This window comes from Lepidothrix coronata, unplaced genomic scaffold (assembly GCF_001604755.1).
Source record: "Lepidothrix coronata isolate B3197 unplaced genomic scaffold, Lepidothrix_coronata-1.0 Scaffold90, whole genome shotgun sequence".
In the NCBI taxonomy this organism is placed as follows: domain Eukaryota; kingdom Metazoa; phylum Chordata; class Aves; order Passeriformes; family Pipridae; genus Lepidothrix; species Lepidothrix coronata.
In genome coordinates this window covers 2,081,575-2,104,646 of record NW_016690270.1, presented here as the reverse complement: position 1 = coordinate 2,104,646, position 23,072 = coordinate 2,081,575, and the positions used below count along the sequence as shown (strand labels likewise).

The window sequence follows — 23,072 nt, the reverse complement described above, 5'->3', positions numbered from 1 at the left end:
TTCACCAGCAGGCTTCAGCTCTCCACTAGTTTGTGCAGCTGACTGTTGTTTCTACATTTCAAACCGGATGCCCCTGGAATACACACGCTCTTCATTCCAGTCTTGTCCCAGAGGTCCTTCCCCTGGGACTGCTGTGAAAAATCTCAGTGTCCCTCATGCAGGGGCCCTGGTAATGTTGTTATAATGTATACACAAAACTGGACAAGAAACTGAGGAAACAAGAGGTTTAGCCAGAAACCCAGCGCTCATGAACGACTTCAGGATAACCATCAGCAGAACCTGCTGCCAGTGCTGTGGCCAGAAATGCTTTAATCTCACTTACAGCCCTTGGACATCCTCTGGAGCACAGACTGTCCCACTTTCCAAGGCCATCTGGAAATTTTTCTTACCAATTTCCTGTTCCTAGAGGAGAACCCCTGGCAAGGCTCCAGTGTTCTCCAGCCTCATGCTATGGACTGCAGCTGTAAATCCCATATGGCCACAGAGCAGGTTCCATGTAGATACCAGAAGTATTTGATGTTATAGAGCAGAAATGGTGCCATAATTAGTCTGTTTTGCACACTCAGTTGTGTTTGAGCCCCAGCCTTCCCTCTGTGTTTGAATGCTTCCCATGGTGAAAAACTCCAGCTGTTCTCCATGGCTGAGTGGTGGGGCAGGGACAGAGGATTACTGCTAAACTGGCAATTTTAGTCATGTTCAGAATGTGTGATGCCTTTTATTACTAACTCCATTTATAGATATGTGGATGCAGCAGCTTAGTTTGAAGTTTAGTTTCAGTTTTGCATGTTTAATCAACAAACCAGATGTTATTAAATTACTCCATGAGGTTGCTAAAGGTAAATTAGGAGAGACTAATTAGGAAAAAATAGAGTTACTGCTGCAATTTCATTCTCTAGCAGCAGCCATAGATATTTAGGTTTTTAATTACAGGAGTTTACCTCACTCTACTCACTGAATGCAGTTGAGAGCAGGAGCACTGGAACACCACAGCAATATTCCAGTTCTGTGCACCTACAGGGGAACTAAGGACTGAAATGTTCTGGTCCTTAAGTCAGCAAAGTTTAACTGCCTGGCACTATTTCTGTGACCACTTCCAGATGAGATCTGCTCTACTGAAACCACCTGTTGAGAGTCACTAGTATTTCACAGGTGTTTGTCACAAGTTAAAATGAATTATGATTCCATATGCAGTTTTTCCTTGTAATGTTTTCAAAGGAAATGAAAAACTAGAAGCTTTAAGTTTGGAGGGGTTTTTTTTAATGCACTGGAACACAACGGAAAAACAACCAAAAGAATTCAAGAGTTATAAAGGGGACAGTAGAAATACTTCAGGGAAATATTGGATTTTAATGTTTTGGTAGTTTTTAATAGAAATGAAATACATTTACTGGAGAATTAAAACCAGAATTACTGTTGTGTAAGGACCATGGGGCCACTAAGACCACTGTGCCCTTTCAAATGCCACACTACCCTGTGTATCCCCTGCTCCACACACTCCACACTGACAGTGAGTTACAGGCATGTTTAAAATTAGCTCTTCAGTGCTCAGGGAGACATTTTCTTGCAGCTGCATGATGTGCCTATCAGTGTTCCCCACACTTGGGTGAGAACAGGAACAGACAGCACCAGTGTTTCCTGTCCAAATCACAAAGCTGGTATTTATTTGCATGTCCCTGAGCCACCCCAGCCCCTGCCCTGCCTCTCCAAGGGTTAAGTGAGCAGCAAAACCCCAAAGGGTGAGAAGAGGACACACAGATGAGGCATCAGCTGGAGACAAACGAGGTTAAGTCTCAGAAGTTTCTCTCCAGTTGTAAGAAAAGCACAAATGAGTTGACAGTGCCAATATTTCAACATGCCAAGTCAGCTATAAAACCAACCACACAAACACTTGGCTGCAAGGAAGAAAGCAGGAGCACAAGGGGGTTACTACTGACAACAGAGGGCCAGGACAGTGACATGCCAGCACAGCAAGGGTGACATGTCTAACTACAACGTGACACACTGCAGCCAGACCACTGGGCACTGGTTATGTGGCTCTAGTGACAAACTACCTGAAGTTTGCAGTACAGATGCACAATTTCTCCACACTTTGGTAGCTTCTGCTAAAAAAAGGAACTGCCATTCCAGAATAAGAGAAGCTCACGTGGGGGAGACAACCAAACTGGGATGTGGTTCATTAACCAAAGCTGTCAGGAACAGAAGAACCTTTTCTGACAGCAGGAGTAGGAAAAAATCTCCAGTTGTCACCTGTTGGCTGCTTCTCCCCAGAAGAAACAACAGCTTATGCAAAACCTACTTCCCCAGCTCTTTCCTGGCCTCTTCCCAGAACCCCCACTCCTCTGTGACAGTCTAACTCTCCTTTGGATCAGAGAAAGAATTCAACAGGCAGCTGATCAGTTTTTTCTTGGGGGAAAAAAAGTAGAAGTGTTTTTTAAGTCTAAATATATTCCAATTCACTGACTAGAACTAGAAGCAGTTGTACTGAAGCAAGTGATAAGGAAAATGAGAGTTCATTCTAGCTGCACTGCTAAGAGCTTCCAAATTAAATTGTGCCCTTATGTGAAGAAAGCTTACAAAGTACTGCTCAGTGATTTGAGTCTTTAAAGCCCAAGTGAACAGCTCCAAACTAAAGCTCAGCTTCAGTACTAAAGTAGTAGAACCAATGGGAGCCAATGCAAGCAAAAAATCCAGAAGACATTTAAGCGTAATTATTTTAAGATTCTGAAAACAAACATTTATGCTCCAAGCACATACTGGAGTGCTTGTTATAAACTCACTTCCCTGAGAACAAAGGAATTCCCCTGGCAAGGCAGTTAATTATCACCAGACTTTTATCAGTTCTTCCAGATTAAAGTCCTTATTTTGAACTGGAGACACTTCCTACTAAAATTCAGTTTCTCTGAAAAGGTACATAGAACAGCTTAATGTTGTATAAGCCAAAGGTCACATTAACTTGTAGTTTACAGATCAAATCCCTATTTCTTGAGACTGAGTCTGCAGGACTCAAAACTACCCAATGCTCAAAATCCCCTCACCACAGGATGGGTCAGTGCAGCAAACAAGAAGAAGAAACACAGAACGGAGGTGACTTCATTATCTTCAATTAAAAATAATCAGTGTTACAGCACACGACAGTGTAACGTGCTTAATCTGCAAAAGCATAACTACAAAGTGCTTTTGTGCTGTACAGTTTTTATACAGAAAGGTCAGAAGGGAAGCCTGGCCAGTCTGTTCTCTCCTCAGCAGTGCTGCCCAGGAGCAGCAGCACAACAGGCTGATCCCCCCAGCTCTCTCAAGCAGGGCATTGTGGCCTTCTCCATTTCCAGAGAAGCCAGCCTGCAAAACTTGGGTGAACCCACCACCAACTTAAATGCTTCCTTAAACTTCACCACCACGTGTATTCCCTGCAGAGGCCCTTTTGGGCTGCCTGTGACAGCTCCTGTGCTGTTTGCTCAGAGTGAACCACAATAACATACTTCAGCCAGAGAGGATTAACCAGGTCATGCTGGAGCTGGGTTTAGAGAAGTGGTTTAGACCAACTGAACCTTATGTCATGACTCAATCTTAATCAAGTTTAGACAGTACTTAAAATAGAATTAATTGAAGTACCAGCGCAGATTATAACCCAACAAAGCCTCTTATTTATTACCATACATTCCTCATGTGTATTTATAGTACCAGGATTCATGTTCACAGGACATTCACTGAGGAAAAATGCAATTGTTAAATATCCCAGTGGCTCTGTTAAGCCATTTTAGTGGTCACCACATGCACTTGAGTTAGAATGCAATCATGACACCAAATAACACAGACATATCACTGATCCTGAAGACTTTAAAGCCCAGCCTGGGGACAGGTTTCACATATGCAGCACCCAGATGCACACGTGCTCCTGCCCATAGCAGAGATTGTTTTTGGGCTACTCTGCACTCTGACAGCTCTGTCAGCACCGAGTTACTTAGACCAAGAAACAGAGGCTGGTTAAAATAAGTGCAGCAGCAGCTATTTGTTGTCAAACAAATTCATAAGCCAAATGTCAGAATGATTCATTTAATGGTATTCAAAGACTCCAGTGACCATGCAGGAATTTTCTGTAAAGCAGTAATTGTTTTTCCAATAAAAATCTTGCTTATAAGCATTTGGTAAACCCTGGAGAGATCCAAACAGCCCATTCACAAGCATTAACATTTCAAAATCTGTTGCTAAAGGTCTATTCCTATAGTAGGGAAGTGCACTCCACTACAGACTTTCAGATTTATCCTTCCAACAGGTGAACCAGTGAATGTAATTAATGTCTTCAATAAAGAGTTTAAGAGTAATCAGCAGTTTGAATCCATTCTCAGACTAAACAGAAAGCAGCTTTATTCCATCTCAAATAAATTTATCTAAATTCTAATCTCGTTGTACGCTCATAGATATTTTTGAGTTTGATCACAAGATTAAAATCCAACGAGTTTTCACACGGGAATCTTGAAATTAACTTAGTTTTTACTGTTGCACCCATTTAAGTTACATGGAGATACAGTTTCAGAATCTAAGCTAGTTTAAGCCTACTATGGAAACCAGGGTAACACATAAAATGAAAGTCCAAGGGAATTAAAAAGATACTCTAACCACTTCCAAGCTAGGAAGTCTAAACACCCAAAATCAGCTGCTGATAGAATTAAGATGTTTAAAAAAAAATTGTGAATGATTTACTGAAACCTGAGAAGTAATGTTATTGCAAAAAAAATAAATAATAATAAAAAAAACCAACCCAGATCTATTGAATAAAAAGAAGTGTTAGCATTTGCAGTCTTTGCAACTCTCGATACAGACTTGGCTGTTGTTTTGAACAATCTCAGTGTTTTCCCACGTTTAGAAGAAAGAGATGATCAGTGCAGATCTTTCCTCAGGTCACAGATAGCAGTGTCTGAGGTGTGAATCATCAACTACCAGTGAGCTTTTAAGCAGAAACAGGAATAAACGTCACAGTGCACACGTCTTTTTCATCTGCTTAAAACACGAATTTGTGACTCACGTATTTTAAGCCAGCCCTGCTCTGGATTAATGAGATTAATCAGATCTAGGTGCTGTGCAACTTTTATGCCTGTAAACAGTTCTTACCTGAGAATGAAAATTTGAAATTGTTGTTGTTTCAATGTCCTTCTTGCCCAAAATTTCCATTTTCACTGGAGTGTTAGGAAAGTTAAAAGCAAAGTAATCCAGGAAGTCTGGTAAATAAGCAGCTGCTCCGTGTACTATGGCTAAGGCATAGTAAGCTGCATTTTTATCATTTTCACTGAATGACAACGCAAGAAACTCTTCTGCAAATCTCTCCATCTCCACTGGAGACAAAAATGAGAGTTCATCCATGTAGGCATGCAGGACCAGAGCCCCTCCATTGGACTGGTGCTCCTCGTGAATGAAGTTACTAAATTTAGTGCCAGTTTTCAGGAAGCTGCTGCGAACAGAGTGCTCCTGGTGCGTCACAAACGGTGTTTGTACTCCCTGGGGTATCCGATACTCCTGCATCCCCAAATTCAGTCTGCAGAGCTGCTCATCCTTCAGGTACCTGAAGGATTCCTTGTTCACTTCCAAGCTGTCACACTGTCCTTGAGACAGAGTCTCTTTGTCGATGCGGGTGAGCCCGGCGCACACGGTCTGCACTTCTTTGTTGTACATCTTCAGGCGTTTCCCCCTCACATCTTCCCGGTGTTTCTTTTTCTTTTTTTTCTTTATCTTCTTCATAATAAGACTGTCAGCTCGCTGGGTTTTGCCATTTTCGTCTGGAGTTTCTGGCAGCAACAACAAAGAGAAGATCAGAGTTCTGCAGTTGCAGCATATTCACCCCAAAAGAATCCAGCCCCCTCACTTGATCTGACCAATAGTAATACTCTGACTTTTGACTTAGACAACCAAAAATGCAGTATTTCTAGTACCACATAAATAAAGACTCAAGCTTAATATTTTAGAAATATTTCCATTTTTAACAGATTTATTAGAATGCCTTTAAAAGGATTCTGTATTTCAGGACATCTATAATTAAGTACATTAATAACTTCTGACATTTAAGGCAGTGCCATGCAGGGGAAGAGGACAAACAACACGTGTAACATTTAGACATCAAGACTTTCATTACAGAACATTTCCCTGATTTTGGACACGTGATATAGAAGCAAAACAGAACAGTTGAAGAGGTACAAGTGTTACTGACATTTAGGAGGTAAAAATATTTAAATCCTAGACTGTTGATCTTTTGAATTAAAGGACCCAGATCATCACATCCACAGTTTCAGCTATCTGCTGCTAGTCTTATAGTTAACTACTCAGTTAATGCAGAGAGAGAAATTAAGAGGCTGTTTGGGGGGTTTCTTTAAGGTTAATCACCCTGTAAAAGCCTGAGAGGTAAAATGAAAAGAAGTAGCTCTGTTAGGCAAAATGTAATAGTTTAAGCCACTTATCTTTCAAGAATAAAAACTAGTTTAAATGACATTTAGCAAGTGACAAAGGTAGGTAGAAAACTTGATGCTTCAGCTGTTAAAAACTCAATTCCCAAGACAAGATTTTAATGTGCCCGAATCAAAGAACTATTTCATCCAACAATGCCCATAAATCTCTGTTAGCAGGACAGCCACGGGAATCAGAACAACCTGCTGCTGAAGGCAAAACCCAACCAGAAGGTGCAGTAGCTAAAGTTGCAGTTTTCCCCTCAGCATAGGGCTTTTTGTTAACAAAATTCCCTTTCCTGGGCTGCAAATTGGTATCCTTCTCTTGTAACACTTGAAGTTACAAGGAAAAAACATGTTACACTGCTCTATGAGAAAGGGGGTCATGATAAATACACACAGCTCCAAGTTCTTGAGTGTAGCCCCAGTGATTAACCAGATCATTACTGGTTTGGTGTTACTGGGGATGGGTGACCTTCCTAACAGCCTGGTGGAACAGCAGAATTACTCACGGAGCAAAGAAAGAGTCGATTGCTTAACTCCATACAATAGTCTTAGGACCTGAAATACAAGTTTTCACGGTGCTGCTGTAGCCTTTACAAACGGCAAAGGCTCTGATTCTTTTTCTATTCCAGCCAGGGAAACCAGGAAGAGCAGGGTGGTATCACTTGTTTTGGGAAGTCAACCAAAACGGTTCTTGGAATAAGGTTTTCTGCAAGACTCGGAAGTGAAGTGCACGAGCTTGCTCAACACTGAGCTCTCGAGTACAGGCACTGCTTCTCTCACTGCAGTGAGCACACAAGTCACACACAGGATCTTTGTTCTGGTGGGACCAGAGATTCCAAGCTGGAACTAAACAAGAATTTTATGCCACTGAGCTGTTGGTAATATTTCCCTATAGATGTTTCTAAGAATTTTTGGTTGTAAAAGGTATCTTATTTTAAGCATTTCTCATTTTAGGTATCGCTTGAAAAGCCCACACATGTGGTAGTTTTAATTCAGAGTATCTGCCTGTTTGAAGCTATTCCCTAACAGCAGACAGATACTGAGGAATCTTTGCATTTGGGAGCTTCCAGTGGTCTATCTTCAGCATAAAAGCTGCCCTGGCTGCTGCTGGATCCACTGAACACAGCAGAGTCCCACTACCACAGTGAGAAACCACGGTATTAAACGAAGCTAAACACTGACATTATGGGGAACATAACGTCTGACAATCTTGAAGGAAATATAGTTTTAATTATTCCTTTAAATAAACAGAAAGCCTACAATACCTCAAACATGAAAAAAGCTATGGCCAGGTCACTAAACTATGGGCTCAGCAGCGAGGCCAAGTGACAGCAGTGCCAGTAACTCAGCTACTCCAAAATGATTAGACATCATATAACTGAGCACACCAGCACCACTATTAAACAGCAAAACCAGGGGGGGTGTTCATTGTCACCTGAGGCCACAGATAAGCACAGTACAGTCAGTGTAATAGGTAGTTTAATTAGATTATACATCAAAATAAAAACTGATAGTCAGGGAAAGAAATCCAGCCCCTTCCTGAAAACCACAACACACGCAGCTGAGGGCAAGCAATGAAGAGCTTCAGATTAGCAAACAGCCTTCCTTTGCAAATCTGGAATTTTGATGCTCATTTTCACACTGTTTAAGCCCTCATTAAAAGAGGCCTTATTTAATTCTGGGTTAGAACTGACACAGTGACACTCCAGCCTACAAGGACACACTGCTTCAAACTCTAGCCTGATAAATATTGATAACACTGCAGAAGTTTACAATCCAGTAGCTTTTACAGTCATTATTGAAGTACAGTGGAGTAGAAGCATTAGCCAGCAGAGAAAAAGTCTCTCCTAGTAACAGTTTTGACCATTCTTAAGACAGTCCTATCCAGAATTTACACTACAGACCTGACTCCTGTAAGCACGTGGATCTTTGGTTTCTTTGGCACAAAACCTTCACATACTCTCCAAAAGCATAATTCACAACATAGTATTTTTATTACAGCAGCTTTTGCAGTTACTTTTTATCTACGTTGCTCTCACTAAGAGGCTTTTACTACAATAAATTTGCGAGCAGAAACAGAAGAGTCATTCTGTGCTGTTAAAAAAAAACCAAAACACAAACCAACAAAACAAACAAAAACACGCCCACCACGCACCAAAATCCAGAGATATTTTGGCCTTTCTATTAGAGAAGTCACAGATTTGTTAGGATTAGAAGGGATCTCTGGAGATCATCCAGACCAAGGCAGGGTCACCTGGAGCAGGTGACACAGGAACTCATCCAGGTGGGTCTGGAATGTCTCCAGAGAGGAAGACTCCACATCCTCCCTGGGCAGCTGTTCCAGTGCTCTGCCACCCTCAGTGTAATGAAGTTCTTCCTCATGTTGAGGCAGACCTCGCTGTGTTTTAATTTATGGCCATTGCTCCTCGTCCTGTCACTAAAAAGAGTGTGGCACCATCCTCTGACACCACTTATAAATATTTGTAGGGGTTGATGGGATCCCCTCTTACTGAAGAAAATAAATAATAATAAATTAAAAAATCCAGCAGACTACCAGCTCTAGCATACGTTACTGGACACACGGAGGGAAGAACGCTTCGCTCCCGCAGCCGTTGCTGTTGCACCTGCGATGAGGGCGACCCTGACAGCAGCAGCCCCGGCAGCCCCAGGACCATCCCCGCGCCCCGTCCCGCGGGGCAGCCCCGCCGTGCCCTCTACGACGCCACCGGACACGGGCCACCGAGCCCGCGGGGCGCTCCCTCTGCCCTCACACCTCCACAGGTGCTCCGGGCGCTGCCCCGCGGCGCTGCCTCCCCGGGCAGGCGGCCCCGGCCCGGCCCGGCCAGGCCCGCCGCGGGGAACCCACCGCGCCCCGCCCGGCGCTCTCACCTCGCTGGCTGGGCCGCCCCGCCGCGCCGTCCGCGGGGCTGCCGCGCCTCGCCTTGTGCGCGGCGGGCTCGCCGTGGTGCCGGTGGTGGTGGCGGCGCTCGGCGGGCGGCGGGAGGCTGAGCGGGGAGAACGTGAAGAGCCCCGCGGCGGGCAGGGCGGGCGGGGGCAGCGGCTCCGCCGGGCCGGGCCCGGCCAGCAGCGCCGCGCTCGGGCGGGCCCGCTTGGCGGTGGGAGGCTCTCCCGGTGCGGCCCGCCGGCGGCGGGGCCCGCGGGGCCGGGCGGGCCGGTCCGCTGAGGGCGGTGGCGGCGGCGGCTCCTCCGGGGCCCGCGGCACCGCGGCGACCTGCGCGGCCATTTCAGGGGCTCCCTCACACACATTTAAATGGCCCGAGCGCCGGGGAGCCGCCGCGCACGCGCGGCCCGCGGGGCACCCTGGGACGGGTAGTTCGTCGCCGGTAGGGGCGCGTGCGCGCGCGCGCGGGCGGGGCGGGGGTCACGTGAGCCGGGGGGCGCGCGCGGGAAAGCGCTGAGGGAGCCCTGGAAGGGGGGCGGGCGCTGTGAGGGCGCAGCGGGTAATAACGTTTATTTTAACGGTGTTTCTCGCCCGTTGTAACGTTAAATCCGTTAAAACGCCGACCGTCGGGGAGGGCGGAGGAGGGAAGGCTTTGAGACCCAGGGAGAGGAGGACATCCCCGCCCGGGAATGAAATCAGTGGATCACAGACCCACAGAATCCCAGAGTGGTTCGGGTTGGAAGGGACATTAAAGCTCATCTCGTTCCAACCCCCTGCCATGGGAAGAGACACGTTCCACTAAACCAGTTTCTGCTGTTGAGGAAACCCGCGACTCGAGTGAAAAATGAGGCAGTTCTGACTATTCCTCCAGCAAAAGTAGCTTTAAATCAGCTTGAGTTTTCTACTCCAGCAGTGGTCAGCACATTCCTCTTGACCGAATTCCGCATATTCCAGTTTTGTTTCTGTCTTTACAGGAAAACAATCATACAAAGCTGTTTTCAGCATCTTTATCCCTCCCCACTGAGGATAGAAACAGCAGTGGGATCTGGTGAGGAATCTCATCTTCCCAGTTCCCGTCTGAAATTTTGTGGTGGAGACGCACAGATCCTTTTAAAAAGCATCGTTTTTTTGAAAAACAATAATATTTTGCTTGCTGTGGTGGTGGTTTGGGATTTTTTTTTTTTTCAGATAGAAGGACAGCAGGGTCAATTAAACAGATATAATTTATACGGGATCAATCACCATCTTAGTCCTATTGACCCAAATCCAGACAAATTCTCTGAAGTGCTTAGATGGAAAAAAACAAACAAACAAACAGAAAGCTTAAATTATTTCTGAAATCTAGGATGCTAGTTACTTTTTAGTCCAAGTAATGTAAACATTTAAGTGTCTTTGATTACAGTAGACCTACAAATGTGATGTCAAAGAGATGCTGTGCCTGCACCATCCAGGCTCTTGACCCACTTCATTCTGCTCCGTTGGCCTTCCAGATCATTCCACAGTCTTCACTGGGTCCTATCTCCAGTTTAGGCTCAAATCCATCCTTTTGAAGTGATCCCATTCCAAAACACAACAAAAATATGTCCCTTCTTCGGATAAAATACCTATTCCCAGGTTTACTTTCCACCCTGTTGTAAATCAACTGAAAGCTGTTGGTCCTTTTTTCACTCTTCTTCACTTTAAATCTTCAGCTGAAGAGTGTGCAAGTAGTGCCTGATCTGCCAATACTGTGCAACAGCTTTCGATGTGTCTATTTTGTTGGAAACCTCACTGGGATGAGCATTCCAGGTGCCTCAGGAGGACTTCACAAATCTGCAACACCGAGTCTATAAAATGCATCTAAATATTCCATGTTGAGGGTGGATTTCTTGGGCCTTTAGGTTTTGAAAATCGATTTGCAAAGCCTAGGAAGAAACGACATTTTTTTTAATGCAATATATTCCATATGTTACAGATGCTGATTATGTGATTCCTTAAGATAATAAGGTATTAGAAAATACTTAGTAATTTCAGTTCCTTTCCAAACTTTAAGATACAGTAGAAAAGCAACATCCTGTAGTTGTGAATAAAGTTGTAAATGTGCAAAAAACATTATTTGTAACGCTTGTAATTTGTTAGTGTTCCGCCTGGCATTTAGATTGTCAAAACACAGGTTCTTCCCACCAAAACACAAAGGGGAAAACATACCAAAGTTAAGGAAAGACCTCAGAGGGTTTGTTGGGGCAGGCTCTGATGATTTTGTCAGTGAAGATGGGCTGCAGATGCCTAGAAATAAAAAATGAGATTGGAGCAGTTGGTCTCTGGTCCGGAAGAGCTGAACTGCTCCAAAATAACAGATATGGAGGGACTTTCACGTTGGAAAAGTCCTTCATATTTCCATCCCACGTATTTTAATACTTGTTTAAATCCATTGGGAAGATGCACATTAACCTTAAAGACTTACTTTTTCTCACATTTTTCAATATTTTCATGCTCTGTAAAAAAAAAATAGAAAAGAAAAGGCTTGTTGGAAAAAAATGTAGGAAGCAGAAGATCAGATGGTGTGACAAAGGGAATTCATGGATAAATGGACATGTATAAATACACTGATAAATATTCATGTATAAATAGTCTGCTACTGTGATAAAGGGAATTCACTGGTAAATGTACATGTATTATTCTCATAAAAAGCATTGTGTCCTGCAGCTGAGACTGAAAAGCAGACTTGTGTCAATCCCTCTGCCCCTGGCCTTTTCCTTGTCACCCCAAATGCCTCCAGTCTGTATTTTCCTTGCTGTTTTCCTCAAATGCTTTTCTGCTCAACCACAACATCCCAAAATACAAGCCCATGAGGATAATTAACAGGAGTCACAAAAAGAGGAGGCTGATGATGATTCGGCCCTTGTAGGACACACTACTGGAGCAACTTTCTCCAAGAGGAACTGGCACTCCGGGTGGCTGGAGTTCCAAGACACAGTCACTGGCACCTTCTCCATTCTCAACACCTTTTCTTTTGTTTCCTTTACCTTGCTCCTCCTGAAGCACTTCGTGGCCTCTTTGGATGAGGTTTCAGAGCCCTTGTTCTCCAAACCCGCAGGACTCGAGGAATTTCTTGCAGCAGGCTGCAGACCTGGGAACATACATCATACATGTGTTTTCAGTGGTCATTCACAAATCCTCCTGCTTTTTCCTAAGTGCTTTGTTGTTGTTTTTCATTTCCTCCAATGCACCACTTTTAGAAATTTCCAGCAAGTCCCCTGGTTGTGTTTGTTTTCTTTGTATCTGCTGAACTCTCCTGCCCTGAAGGCCTGAAGCACTACCTGGTAATGCTTTGAACCAGTGGGCCACGATCTCAGCTATCCACAGGTTTAGGTGTGAATATAAAACCTCAGTTACATCCTGAGAAAAGAGCTCAGCACTCACTTGCTGCCTCAGTGAGAACAAACGACTCCGGGGTTCTTTCAGGAAGCGGGGGAGGAGAGTCAGAGCGATCCCAGGTTGTCTCTGAGAAAGCAAAGATAAAAGAGTAGGCTACCTAGCTTGAAAAAAAAAAAATGTATTTTATAACCAACCAACATATCTCAGTTGTCTCAGAGGAAACACACAACATGCAGCAGAAGAGGAGGCTGCAAGGAACATCCTCATGTATGGGATGAGGCAGGAGCCGACTAGGAAATATAAAACTGCCAATTCCTTTGGTTGCAGAACTGTCTAGTTCTGGTTAGAAGTATTTAGTTCCAGAACTATTTAGCAACACAAAATTTCCATCAGACTAAGCACAGATCCTAAGGACATTCACTAAACAAGGCAGCTTCAGCAAAAAGCAGATCTTAATTCTAAAGATTATTGCAGCGTTAAACTTATACCTCTCGGGGGGCTCCGAAGCTTCACACTCTGAAAACAAAAAAAAACAAGGCAGGTATTTAAAATTCCCACTACCAAATGTCCTCCTCTTGCACACAAGGAAGCCAGAGAAGAGGAAAGGATGTGATGTGCAAACACCCTCCCATACACACCCCTACGCTCGTGTAATGGAAGACAGACTTGTGCCTTATCCTTTCACTCCACAGAGCTGTCAGTCAGCTATGGGATGATCAAGAGATGCCTACATTTCGTTCAGCTCCTGCTTATTCCACAGGGCTGTGTGAACTTCAGTGGACCACCAACCTCCTGTCTTCATTATCCTCCTCTAAATGAGGGACAATATGTTTATTACCTTGTATGGGACTTAGGGCCCACAAAAATAATGTTTGGAGTAAAGTAGATGTTGATGGAGTAAAGTAGGTGTTGATGAGGAGGAGCCTGGTTGAGGCCATATCTTCCTTCCAGTCCTGAGCCCTGAAATCCCTGGAAATGTCCAAGGCCAGGTTGGACGGGGCTTGGAGCAACCTGGTATAGTGGAAGGTGTCCTTGCCCATGGCAGGGGGTGGGATGAGATGGGCTTTAAGACCCCTTCCCACCCAAACCATTCTGGGATTGTGTGATTCTATGAAGTAATTTATGGAAAGTACAAAGTGCCAAAACTAGGGTCTTCCTCACAGAAGGAAACGTGATAAGGAAAATAGCATAGGGATAGTGCTGGAGAAGAGATAAAAAGCCACTTACTTACCTTACATGGTCTCAGCCTCACAGAGTCATGAAGGCCCTCTGAGTGAGTCTCACCACTCCACTCCCAAGAGGTCCCGATATTCGGATTTCTGTCTGGAAGCTGAAAATCAGAAGTGGCCAGAGGAAATTGTCCTGGAAGCAATTGAACACAGGAGAGGTCATTTCTCTCCCCAGGCCGCTGGAGCACAGCCACTGCCGGACGCTACGGAACAACAAACGTTGGCTGGTCCCTCAGTGCTCCACATTTAACATTGTTGGATGCACTTACCCGGGTCACTGGCCACAATAAAGGACTCGGGGGTGCGCTGGGGCAGGGGTGGGGGATCATCGTCATCCTCTGGCTGTGGCAGGGTGGGTAATTGGAAAGACACGGACAGGTCACCTGCATGGAGAGACACGGACAGGTCACCTGCATGGCATGACACTGCTCCTGCCCTGCCACGCTCCAGAGGTGATGGTTAAACACCTCTAAACTGGGGTTAAAAATCCAGAGAATCTCAGCACCAGTTGACCAGCCACGTGGCCTCAGGGACAGACCTCCATCGGAGCTGGCAGCAGAATTCCCACTGGGCTGGGGAAGATGATGAACAGCTGGTGGAACTGCTGCTGCTCGGCTTGTGCTGCAACTCCCAGAACTTCCCAGGAGCACCTGGATAACGAGCATGTTTTTGTGACCTTGAATGCTGAAGGGCCTGAGCAGCACAAAGCGGAGCAAATGCCAAAGCTGCAGGCAAAATGAAGTGTCTGAGTGGGCCAAGGAATAGTTCTGCCTTTCTCACATGGAGAATGATGGTCTTAAGGCCACAAGATCTGGGCAAAACACTTACGTTGAATCATAAAATCATAGAATGGTTTGGGTTGGAAAGGACCTTAAAAACCATCTGGTTCCAACTCCCTGCCATGGGTGAGGGTGTCACCCACTAGATCAGGTTGCTCAGGACTCTGATTCCCGGTTCTCTCACTCTCACTAAGATTTCAGTGTCCCCCTGCAAGACATTTTGCAGAAAGCAGTGGGTTTTGACCTGGAAACTGCATCCTCAGAGAAAACCACGTCTGGGAGCTTTCTGAATGCTTTTTTGTTGTAAGAATTGGTCAGCACCAGCCCCCGCCTCCCCGTGAGAGCTGTTCCAAGGTTTGCATTACACAGCTGCTCTGAACCACTGTGTACTAATGCAAACCCCGAAATCACGCTGTTCCAAAAAATGTTGTTTATGGGAAAAAATTAAGGCAGGATGAAAAGAGTGTGAGGATGAAACTGGTTGTTCCCTCAGCTCCCATAGGAGCACAGTCCTGAGGAGCAGCCTGGACATCAAAAAACCACACCATCTGCTCCCTCCAACAATCCAGAGTGATCCCAGCCCTGCAGCACTTACTTGCTGGGGACATCCTCTCCTCATCCAGGGGAGCGTGGTGGGACAGTGGGGAGCTGGCTATGGAGGGCTGCAGTGGGGCACTGGCAGCACAAGAAGGAAGAAGCTCGTCCTGCCCCTCCACAAAGCACTCGGAAAACACTGGGGACACGGGGTCGTCTGGAGAGAGTGATGAGAAGTAGGGATCTTCTGCTGAGCAGAGATAAGGGTAAGGGCATTGCCCATGGTTGCTGTGGCTTGGGGGGCCATCTGGTTCTCGTCTGGAGGGGTTCAGGTCCACAGGGGAAAATCCATCCTGGAAGCTTGAGTGACCAGCGTTCGGCCACTGTGAACTCCAAACAGGCTTGGCGCCCCTTCCATCCCATTCCCAGTCTTCTTCCCGCTGCCCCAGCACTAAAGGGGTCGATGCAGTCCATGTCAGAGGTGCTCTGCCACCAGGCCCCCTCCCTCCTGCTCCCTTGGGGTCCGGGTCCAGCTCCCAGCTGCGGCGTTTCCGAGGGGCGTCCCCAGCCCCTCCTCGCTCGGCAGGAGCTGCCTTCCTGCAGCTGATGAAGTTCAGAGCACCAAAGAAGGCCTGTCTGATGGGGGGAACTCCACGGCCAGAGCTGTCCTGTGCTCCTGGGGCACACGGAGATGGCAGGGACGCTTTGCTTTGTGCCACTGGAGGAAGATGTTGGTGCACGTCACGCTCCTCTCGCTCTGAGCTGCAACAAAGCACCATGATGAGGAGTCAAAGCCATGGAGTGCTCAGAAAACCCTGTTAACCTACTAACAAAGCCCACCCCATTGCTCCCAGGAGCAATTCCCTCAGGAATTCCCTCAGCTCAGCCTCCAGCAAGGAGTGCAGGGAAGGACTGTGCCCCACTTGAACACAGTTAAATGGTGAACAGAGGAGGCCCCTTTACTCCAGTAAACTGTGCCAAAAAGCAAAATTATTTACAGAGAGCAGACACTGCAACCCAAAACTTGCCCACAGAGATCCCACCACCCACGGAAGCTGCCTGTGTTGGGAAGTTGGACTCCTCAGGACTGCTATTCCTGCAGCAAGAGGCACTGGAGCAGCACGTGCAGAGGGAAGGTGGGACCAGTCTGGGGGCACCCTGTGGGGTGCACACTGCCTGGCAGAGGGTTGGGATGACCCAGCTCTGGGGTGTTTCCAAGTGCATGAGCCATTTTTATACTGTTTTCAATTCATATGTGAAACACCACATAAGCACAAAGTGAAGCAGATCCCAGGGCAGAACAGGGGGACAGGTGATGGCAAAGAGGGAAGGGGCTGAGGCAGCCTCAGAGCCACATCAGGGAGAAGAGCAGGAATCATCAGGAAATTAGGGAAAATTTCTTCACTGAGAGGGTGATCAGGCATTTGAATATGCTGCCCAGGAAAGTGGTAGAATCACTGTCCCTGGAAGTGTTCCAAAACCATGTAGATGTGACACTTGGGGACGTGGTTTAGTGTTGGATCTGGCAGTGCTGCATTAAGGGTTGGACTCAATGGTCTTAGAATTCTATGAATTATGGTAGGAACAAACATGAGAGTCAAAGTGGGACAAATACCAACCCAGGGACAGTGGTGCTGTGGCCTTACCAGGTGAGTAAACTCAGACCATAAATGTCTTCCACTGGAGTCAGGACTGGCTTGGGTGCAGGAGGCCCTGCTCGTACCTAGGGAAAGGAAAGTTTGGGAAACAAGAGTGAGCAGGGAGAATGCAAAGAACACCAACATGGTGCTTCAGGAGCTGGAATTTGCGCCAACTACTTTTAATTATTAATACAGTTGGGCAATGACAAGCACCAACTTGAAAACACCTAAGTTGGAGCTGAAAACTGTGGACAGAATCTCCTGAAGAGCAGTTTGGAATGAGGGTACAGCAAGCCCTACAACCATCCAGCTGTGCCCAGCAGCCTGTGCAGAGTTCTCTGCCTTCAGGAGCCCATGTGGGCGTGTGGCCAGGCAAGTTGGGTGCTGGTTTCACCTGTGACACCAGCTCATGGCCATCCCCCGTGCTCTCAGAGGACGGGGAGGTTTGAGGGGCTGAGAGGTTTGGGCAGGAGGTGCAAAACCACCACCGGACTTGAAACATTCTCTGCATTTAATGTCAACTCAGTCCTGCATCTCTTCTGCTCACAGCCTGTCCATAACACACACAAAGAAAGGGGGTTTCCAGCTCTTTTCTCACTCAGCTCTGGCTTGGGACATCCTGCAAATCCTATGTCAAGACTGAGGCAGAAATCCCATCATAGGATCCTCTTCCCGATTCTTTAGATAAAAGGCTCTGAGCAAATGAGCTCAGAGAATGTCAATGCATTTACTTCATCTGCATTCAAACAGCTACACAGGAACAGTGAGGCTCATTCCAGCAGCCACAGAGCAGCAAGAGCAAAGAAAAGCTTAGCCAGGGATGTTTTGGATATTCCTGTTTATATGCATACCAAGACCACATCATTTCTCCTTGAAGGTGCAGCGGATTTGAAAGACTTTGCCATGTTTTTTCACCAGATATTTTACCCTCCTCTCTCCCACAGAGGGGCTGTAGTGCTGATTGCCTCACTAGCACACCAGCAGGTAACACTTTCAGCCACACCACCTTGTGTTCCCAAGCTTCCCAACCTGGACCTTCCCAACCTGGACTAAAGTCACCCCGTTGCTCAGAAACACTTCCTGAAGACAAGTTCCACTGGCACATCCCCATGGAAATCAGCCACTACTGTAGTGAGCTGGTGCTTTTCTATTCACTCGTGGTATTAAGCAATTATGTAAGTATATAGAAAATATAAAATGGTTTGAGGACCAAAGAAAAATTTAGGTGTTGTTTGTGATAAGCATTGCACGTTCAGAGCTGGATTCTCATGGGTCAGCTTCAAAAGAGACTCAATTTGGGCATCAAGGGGAGCAGAAAACATGGGGATTGATCCCAGGCCTGCAGCAGGAATCGAGATTAGAGGCAGGGTGTTTGTCCTGGGACTTTTACCTGGGAATCAGCAGAATCTTTCTGGGCATCCAGTGCTTTAATCCTCCTTCTGAAGAGCTCAATCACCACATCATAAACCAGCTCATACTGCTCCTGCATTCCAGACAAATAAACAAATTGCAGACAAATAAGCATGAGTGCCAGCACCTGAGGTCCCTGTAAATGGTCACCTCTGCCCAAATGAAGCATCACCCCTGAGAGAAGCTGCCACTTTCCTGTCTGTTGGCAGGGTGTGAATTCTCAGAAGAGGCAGAAGCCACAACTATCACAGGGCTCAGACTGAAGCCTTTGGGGGTTTTTTGGGTGCACAAACAATGCTGCTCTGCACCAAGCTTCCTCTTCAGGCTGCCTCAGCAGAGAAAAGTTCCCACTTTATTTCCTGGACAGTGCCTTGTTTCACAGTGTAAGCCTTCAATAAGTCACTCTGCAAGCACTGTCCCAGCTGCCCACGAGGAAATGGTCAGCTACCAAATTAATTTCTGCAAAATCACCCTTCTGTTCAAAAAAGGGACTTTGCAGAACATCTTCACGCCCCAGCTCCCATCACCACAAACACTCCGGGTTTCCATGCTGTGAACCCTCCTGGGGAAAAGGTGAGGTCCCAGGATGGGGGAGATTTCCCAGCCATACCTTGGTCTGCACGAGGCAGGGCCTCTGCGTGCGCATCTCCTGGATCAGGCTGAACACGCTGAAGTTCACTGGAACAATCTTGCGAGAAGGGTAGAAGATGAAGTGGTTTTAAATTAAAAGAGGAGAAATCTGGATTAAATTTTGGGAAGGAATTCTTCCCTGAGAGGGCACTGAGGCCCTGGCACAGGTTGCCCAGAGAAGTGTCCAAGGCCAGGTTGGACAGGGCTTGGAGTAACCTGGGCTAGTGGAAGGTGTCCCTGCCTATGACAGGGGTGGAATGAGATGAGCTTTAAGGTCCCTTCCAACCCAAGTCTTTCCATGATTTCTAAAATTTCTCTGACAAAATTACAGACAGCTCTAATTCTAAGCAGATTCCAAGCCATGATGCACTTTAGAGCAGTGTCTGAAATCCAGGCCTCCTATTGCAAGTATTTTTAACAAAGGAGCTGCTTAAAGAGCCATTTTTTATTGCAAGCCTTCTCCCTCCTGTCTCACACTCCACAGAAAATACCCTTTTACAACAGCCCTGGTAACATCTGTGGAAAGCACGAAGGACACGAAACCCAGATGGGTGGGTTTGGTTTAGGGAACTGTGGAACAGAACACAGCAGCCCCTACTCTGAGTCCCAGCAACCTGCCCTGGGGCCAGGGATTATTGCCCCCACATCAAAATTGAAGAGTCAGAGTGAAACAAGGTGTTAGTCTGGAAACACTGGGTATCTGATGTGTAAGTGCAGAGAGACAAATATAGACACTGAAGTTGCATTGAAGAGTGAAGGTCAGAGCAGAGCCAAGTGCTGTGAGGTGAAGGTCTGGCCAGAGGGAGCAATGGAGGGGGGATTCTGCCCCGTTGGTGTGATGCTGTCCCATCGGGATGGGGCAGGAGCAGTGGAAGAGCCTGAAGAGGAGAAGCAGCACAGGCTGGGAATGGAGCATCAGTTTGGCCACCGCTGCTCCCCACTCAGGCTGCAGGGAGCTTGTGTTCATGGCTGTCACCTGAAATATGCAGTCAGAGGGGGGGAAAGGGACAGAGGAGGCGAGGGAGAGCCAGGGGGGTGCAGGTGCCATCTGAAGGTGCCGAGGGCTGGCACTCACCCCGTCCTGCAGCAGCTTCTGCGTGTAGTCGATGGCACAGATGACGCCCGTCCTGCCACAGCCAGCACTGCAACGACAGCCACAGCGTCACGGGGGGCACCCTGTGCTTGCTGACAAGGACATTTGGAGAAGACCCACAGCCACCTGTGACCCTCCTGTCCCACACAGCAGAAGGTGCAGACCTGCATGACAGCCCTGCTGAGCTTCACCCCATGTAGGGTGAAGCCCCCGGCTTTGCTGCGGGCTGGGAGGCACAGCTTGTCCCCTGAAAACAGTTCTCAGTCCCCCTGTGGTGATCAGCCACACATGGACATGCCCAGAGTTGGTGATCTCTTAACTAGACCTTCTCACTCTCCACAGCCACAAGGAGGTGGTAGCCAGGTGGGGGTCAGCCTCTTCTCCAAGTAACACGCGACAGGACAAGAGGAAACAGCCTCGGGTTGTGCCAGGGGAGGTTTAGATTGGATATTAGGAAAACTTTCTTCACCAAGAGGGTTGCCCAGCCCTGGCACAGCTTCCCAGGGCAGTGGTGAAGTCACATCCTTGGAGGAATGTAAAAGACATGTAGATGTGGGGATGTGGTTTAGTGGTGGCCTTGGCAGTACTGGGTCAATGGTTGGACTTGATCATTTTAAAGGTCTTTTCCAAGCTGAAAAATGCCATGATTCTATGATTCTATTGCTGGCCTGCTGCTACCTGTCTCCTTCCCTGTCACCCGGCCATGCCAGCTGTCCTCAGAGGACCCCTTTGCCTTAGGGCTTCCCACAAGAGGAGCTTGGCTGAGGGCTTGGCCAGCTGCCATCACCTGTGGCCACTTGGGAAGCAGGAGCATGGGGCTCCAGGGGGCCAGCAGCCCTCCCCCAGTGGTAGCCACCTCACCCACCTGCAGTGGATGCAGACAGGGACACTGTCATCCGGCTGGTAGCAGCGAATCTCCCTGATGAGCTCCAGGATGGGGTCAATGGAGGAGGGGACGTGGTGGTCTGGCCAGTTTTTGTAGTGGAACTGGTGGGTGGTGCGGGTCACCTGCAAGAGGAGAGAGCTGGCAGGGGCTGGGGCAGCCCGTGCCACCGAGGGGACGCTGCCACAGCTCCTGCAGGCACAGACAGGGGTGTTGGCATGGCAAGGGGAAGCTGGGTTGCTGCAGACATCTCCAGGTCCTGCCTACACCAGCAGGCAAAGGGCAGAGGAGCAGTTTGCTGCTGGTTTTGCTGAAGAAGCCATTTTATGACATTCTTGACGTTACCTGTTGGCTTCACTTATTGCCACAACCGACAAACAGCTTCAGAAGCTGGCGTTTGAGGTAACTAATTTTTTGCTTTCTTTGTTCCCTCAACTACTGTCAAATCTAAATCAGCAGCCTGACCAGCATGAAATTTTCTGCACAAAATGTACCGTATCTGAATATATTATTTATATAATAAAGCCATCCAAGATGAGCTTCCTGCCTTGACCTTTCCTGCTTACCCCGTTGAAGGTCACCTTCAAAGCCCTGATCACGTACTCATTCCTCTTCTCCTCGGCTTCCTGCAGAACGAGAAGTCAGAGTCACATTTCCAGTGGGTGCCACGGGGTGCTGGGGCAGGTGCTGGGGCAGGACACGGTGCTGTGGGGGCTGCACTCACACAGGTGATGGAGAAGGGGCCGCAGTGCAGGGGAGAGCCCTCCACCTCCGCCCAGTACCGCTCACACTTCTTCTGTTGGGAGAAGCAGGATGTGTTTGGTTATTCCCCGCTGGCCCAGCCATGCTCCTGTCTCAGTTTTCAGGAGAAAATTCACGTTGCTGGGCAGCTCCAGCCTCCCCTTCCCTGGAGCCACCACTCTCCTTTCCAGAGAGGCTCTTTATGCTACTGGAAACAGCTTAAGAATTTCACAGTCACAGAAGGGTTTGGGTTGGAAGGCACTTTAAAGGTCATCTCGTTCCACCCCCCCTGCCAAGGGCAGGGACACCTCCCACTAGACCATTTGCAGCTGGAGACTCAGAAAACAGCTCATATCAAACAGAAACTCGCTGTCACTAATGAGATTTAATAAAAAGCTGCTCCTCTCACCCTGCCCTGGCACTGTCACAGCAGAGGCCACCTCTGACACACCACTCACCTTCCCCATTTCAAACTCCATACAAGCCATGACCACAACCTGCAGAAAGAAGGTTCATTAGAGAAGCCTGAACACAAGTTCCTTATCCAGGCAGTGAAATCAAACTCATCCCTTGCAGGTCTTTATCAGCAATGAGGAGGTTCTGTGGGCTGCTCTTTCCCCTCAGCCACAACTGCAAAACAGGGACCATCACCCACAGCCCCAGGCATAAGGACCTTCCCACCCAGAGCCCGAAGGCAGAGACAGCCACCAGCAGATTCCTGGCACAGGAGGCTGATGGGAGGGATTTGGGGCACACACAACATCTGGAGTAAAACCCTTCAGCTCCCTCTGACCCACAAAGGACTTCTGCCTGTATGGACAACTTTTCTTAAAAGAAAAAACAAAACAACCAAACCAAACCAAACAAAATCCTCCCAAACATATAAATTTTAAATATAAATCTGCACCTTACCAGGACTTCATACTCCCAAATCATCCTCCAAAAGTCAATGACAGTAGTGGGGAGAGGACCCTGGGTTGCAATGTATGCTCTTGGCCCATAGACACCCTAGAACATTTAAACCAGACATGGAGACATCTGTGCATAGTTCACCAGCAGAAATAAAGTCATTCCTCCCTCTGAATCTGACCTTATTCAATGAGCCTGTTAAGGATTTAGAAGGACTTTCATACAGCTGAATTTTAGGCACCTACAATAAATCAAACAACGGTGTGCAAACCTCCCAAAGGGAGGGCCAGACCAGGGAGCTGGGTTGGGGCTGCTCCCAGAGACCACCACCAGCTCTTGCAGTGCATCTGGGAGCTTGGAGGTGACGTGGCCACAGCTGGTGCCAAAGAATGAACCGTGAAGGTCTGTTGGGAAGGGTTGGTAAGGCCTGTTCTTCTCCAGATGGATTGCACAGATCCCTGGATCACTGTCATGGAGAATGAAGGAAGTCTATCTATCTACCTATCTATCCATCTATCTGTCTGTCTGTCT

General features: G+C 47.3%; 2 protein-coding genes across 7 annotated transcripts in view; both read right to left on the bottom strand.

Annotated features, from left to right (window-relative positions):
* The window catches only part of LOC108500434 (putative homeodomain transcription factor 1), a 30,251-nt gene extending 20,794 nt beyond the window's left edge, over positions 1–9,457 (bottom strand). For 3 of the 6 annotated variants that reach the window (XM_017821350.1, XM_017821352.1, XM_017821351.1), the window contains exons 1-2: positions 8,989–9,124; positions 5,107–5,777 (exon numbers count right to left, since the gene is read on the bottom strand). In XM_017821350.1, coding sequence (XP_017676839.1) covers positions 5,107–5,777; positions 8,989–9,109 — 792 coding nt within the window. In that variant the 5' untranslated portion in view covers positions 9,110–9,124. Of the gene's footprint in view, positions 1–5,106; positions 5,778–8,589; positions 8,681–8,988; positions 9,125–9,323 lie in introns of those variants that run through there. The other 3 variants (XM_017821353.1, XM_017821356.1, XM_017821354.1) reach the window with 3 other exon arrangements.
* Positions 9,458–11,143: 1,686 nt separating this feature from the next.
* The window catches only part of PTPN22 (protein tyrosine phosphatase, non-receptor type 22), a 17,903-nt gene continuing 5,974 nt past the window's right edge, over positions 11,144–23,072 (bottom strand). Inside the window, exons 4-21 of the mRNA XM_017821359.1 lie at positions 22,545–22,640; positions 22,091–22,129; positions 21,616–21,687; positions 21,458–21,517; positions 20,874–21,016; positions 19,991–20,057; positions 18,896–18,973; positions 18,266–18,358; positions 16,882–16,958; positions 15,297–15,997; positions 14,192–14,305; positions 13,925–14,055; positions 13,182–13,209; positions 12,739–12,819; positions 12,342–12,445; positions 11,780–11,810; positions 11,524–11,601; positions 11,144–11,240 (exon numbers count right to left, since the gene is read on the bottom strand). Of these exons, the coding sequence (XP_017676848.1) occupies positions 11,176–11,240; positions 11,524–11,601; positions 11,780–11,810; positions 12,342–12,445; positions 12,739–12,819; positions 13,182–13,209; positions 13,925–14,055; positions 14,192–14,305; positions 15,297–15,997; positions 16,882–16,958; positions 18,266–18,358; positions 18,896–18,973; positions 19,991–20,057; positions 20,874–21,016; positions 21,458–21,517; positions 21,616–21,687; positions 22,091–22,129; positions 22,545–22,640 (2,058 nt within the window). The 3' untranslated portion in view covers positions 11,144–11,175. The remainder of the gene's footprint in view (positions 11,241–11,523; positions 11,602–11,779; positions 11,811–12,341; positions 12,446–12,738; positions 12,820–13,181; positions 13,210–13,924; positions 14,056–14,191; positions 14,306–15,296; positions 15,998–16,881; positions 16,959–18,265; positions 18,359–18,895; positions 18,974–19,990; positions 20,058–20,873; positions 21,017–21,457; positions 21,518–21,615; positions 21,688–22,090; positions 22,130–22,544; positions 22,641–23,072) is intronic.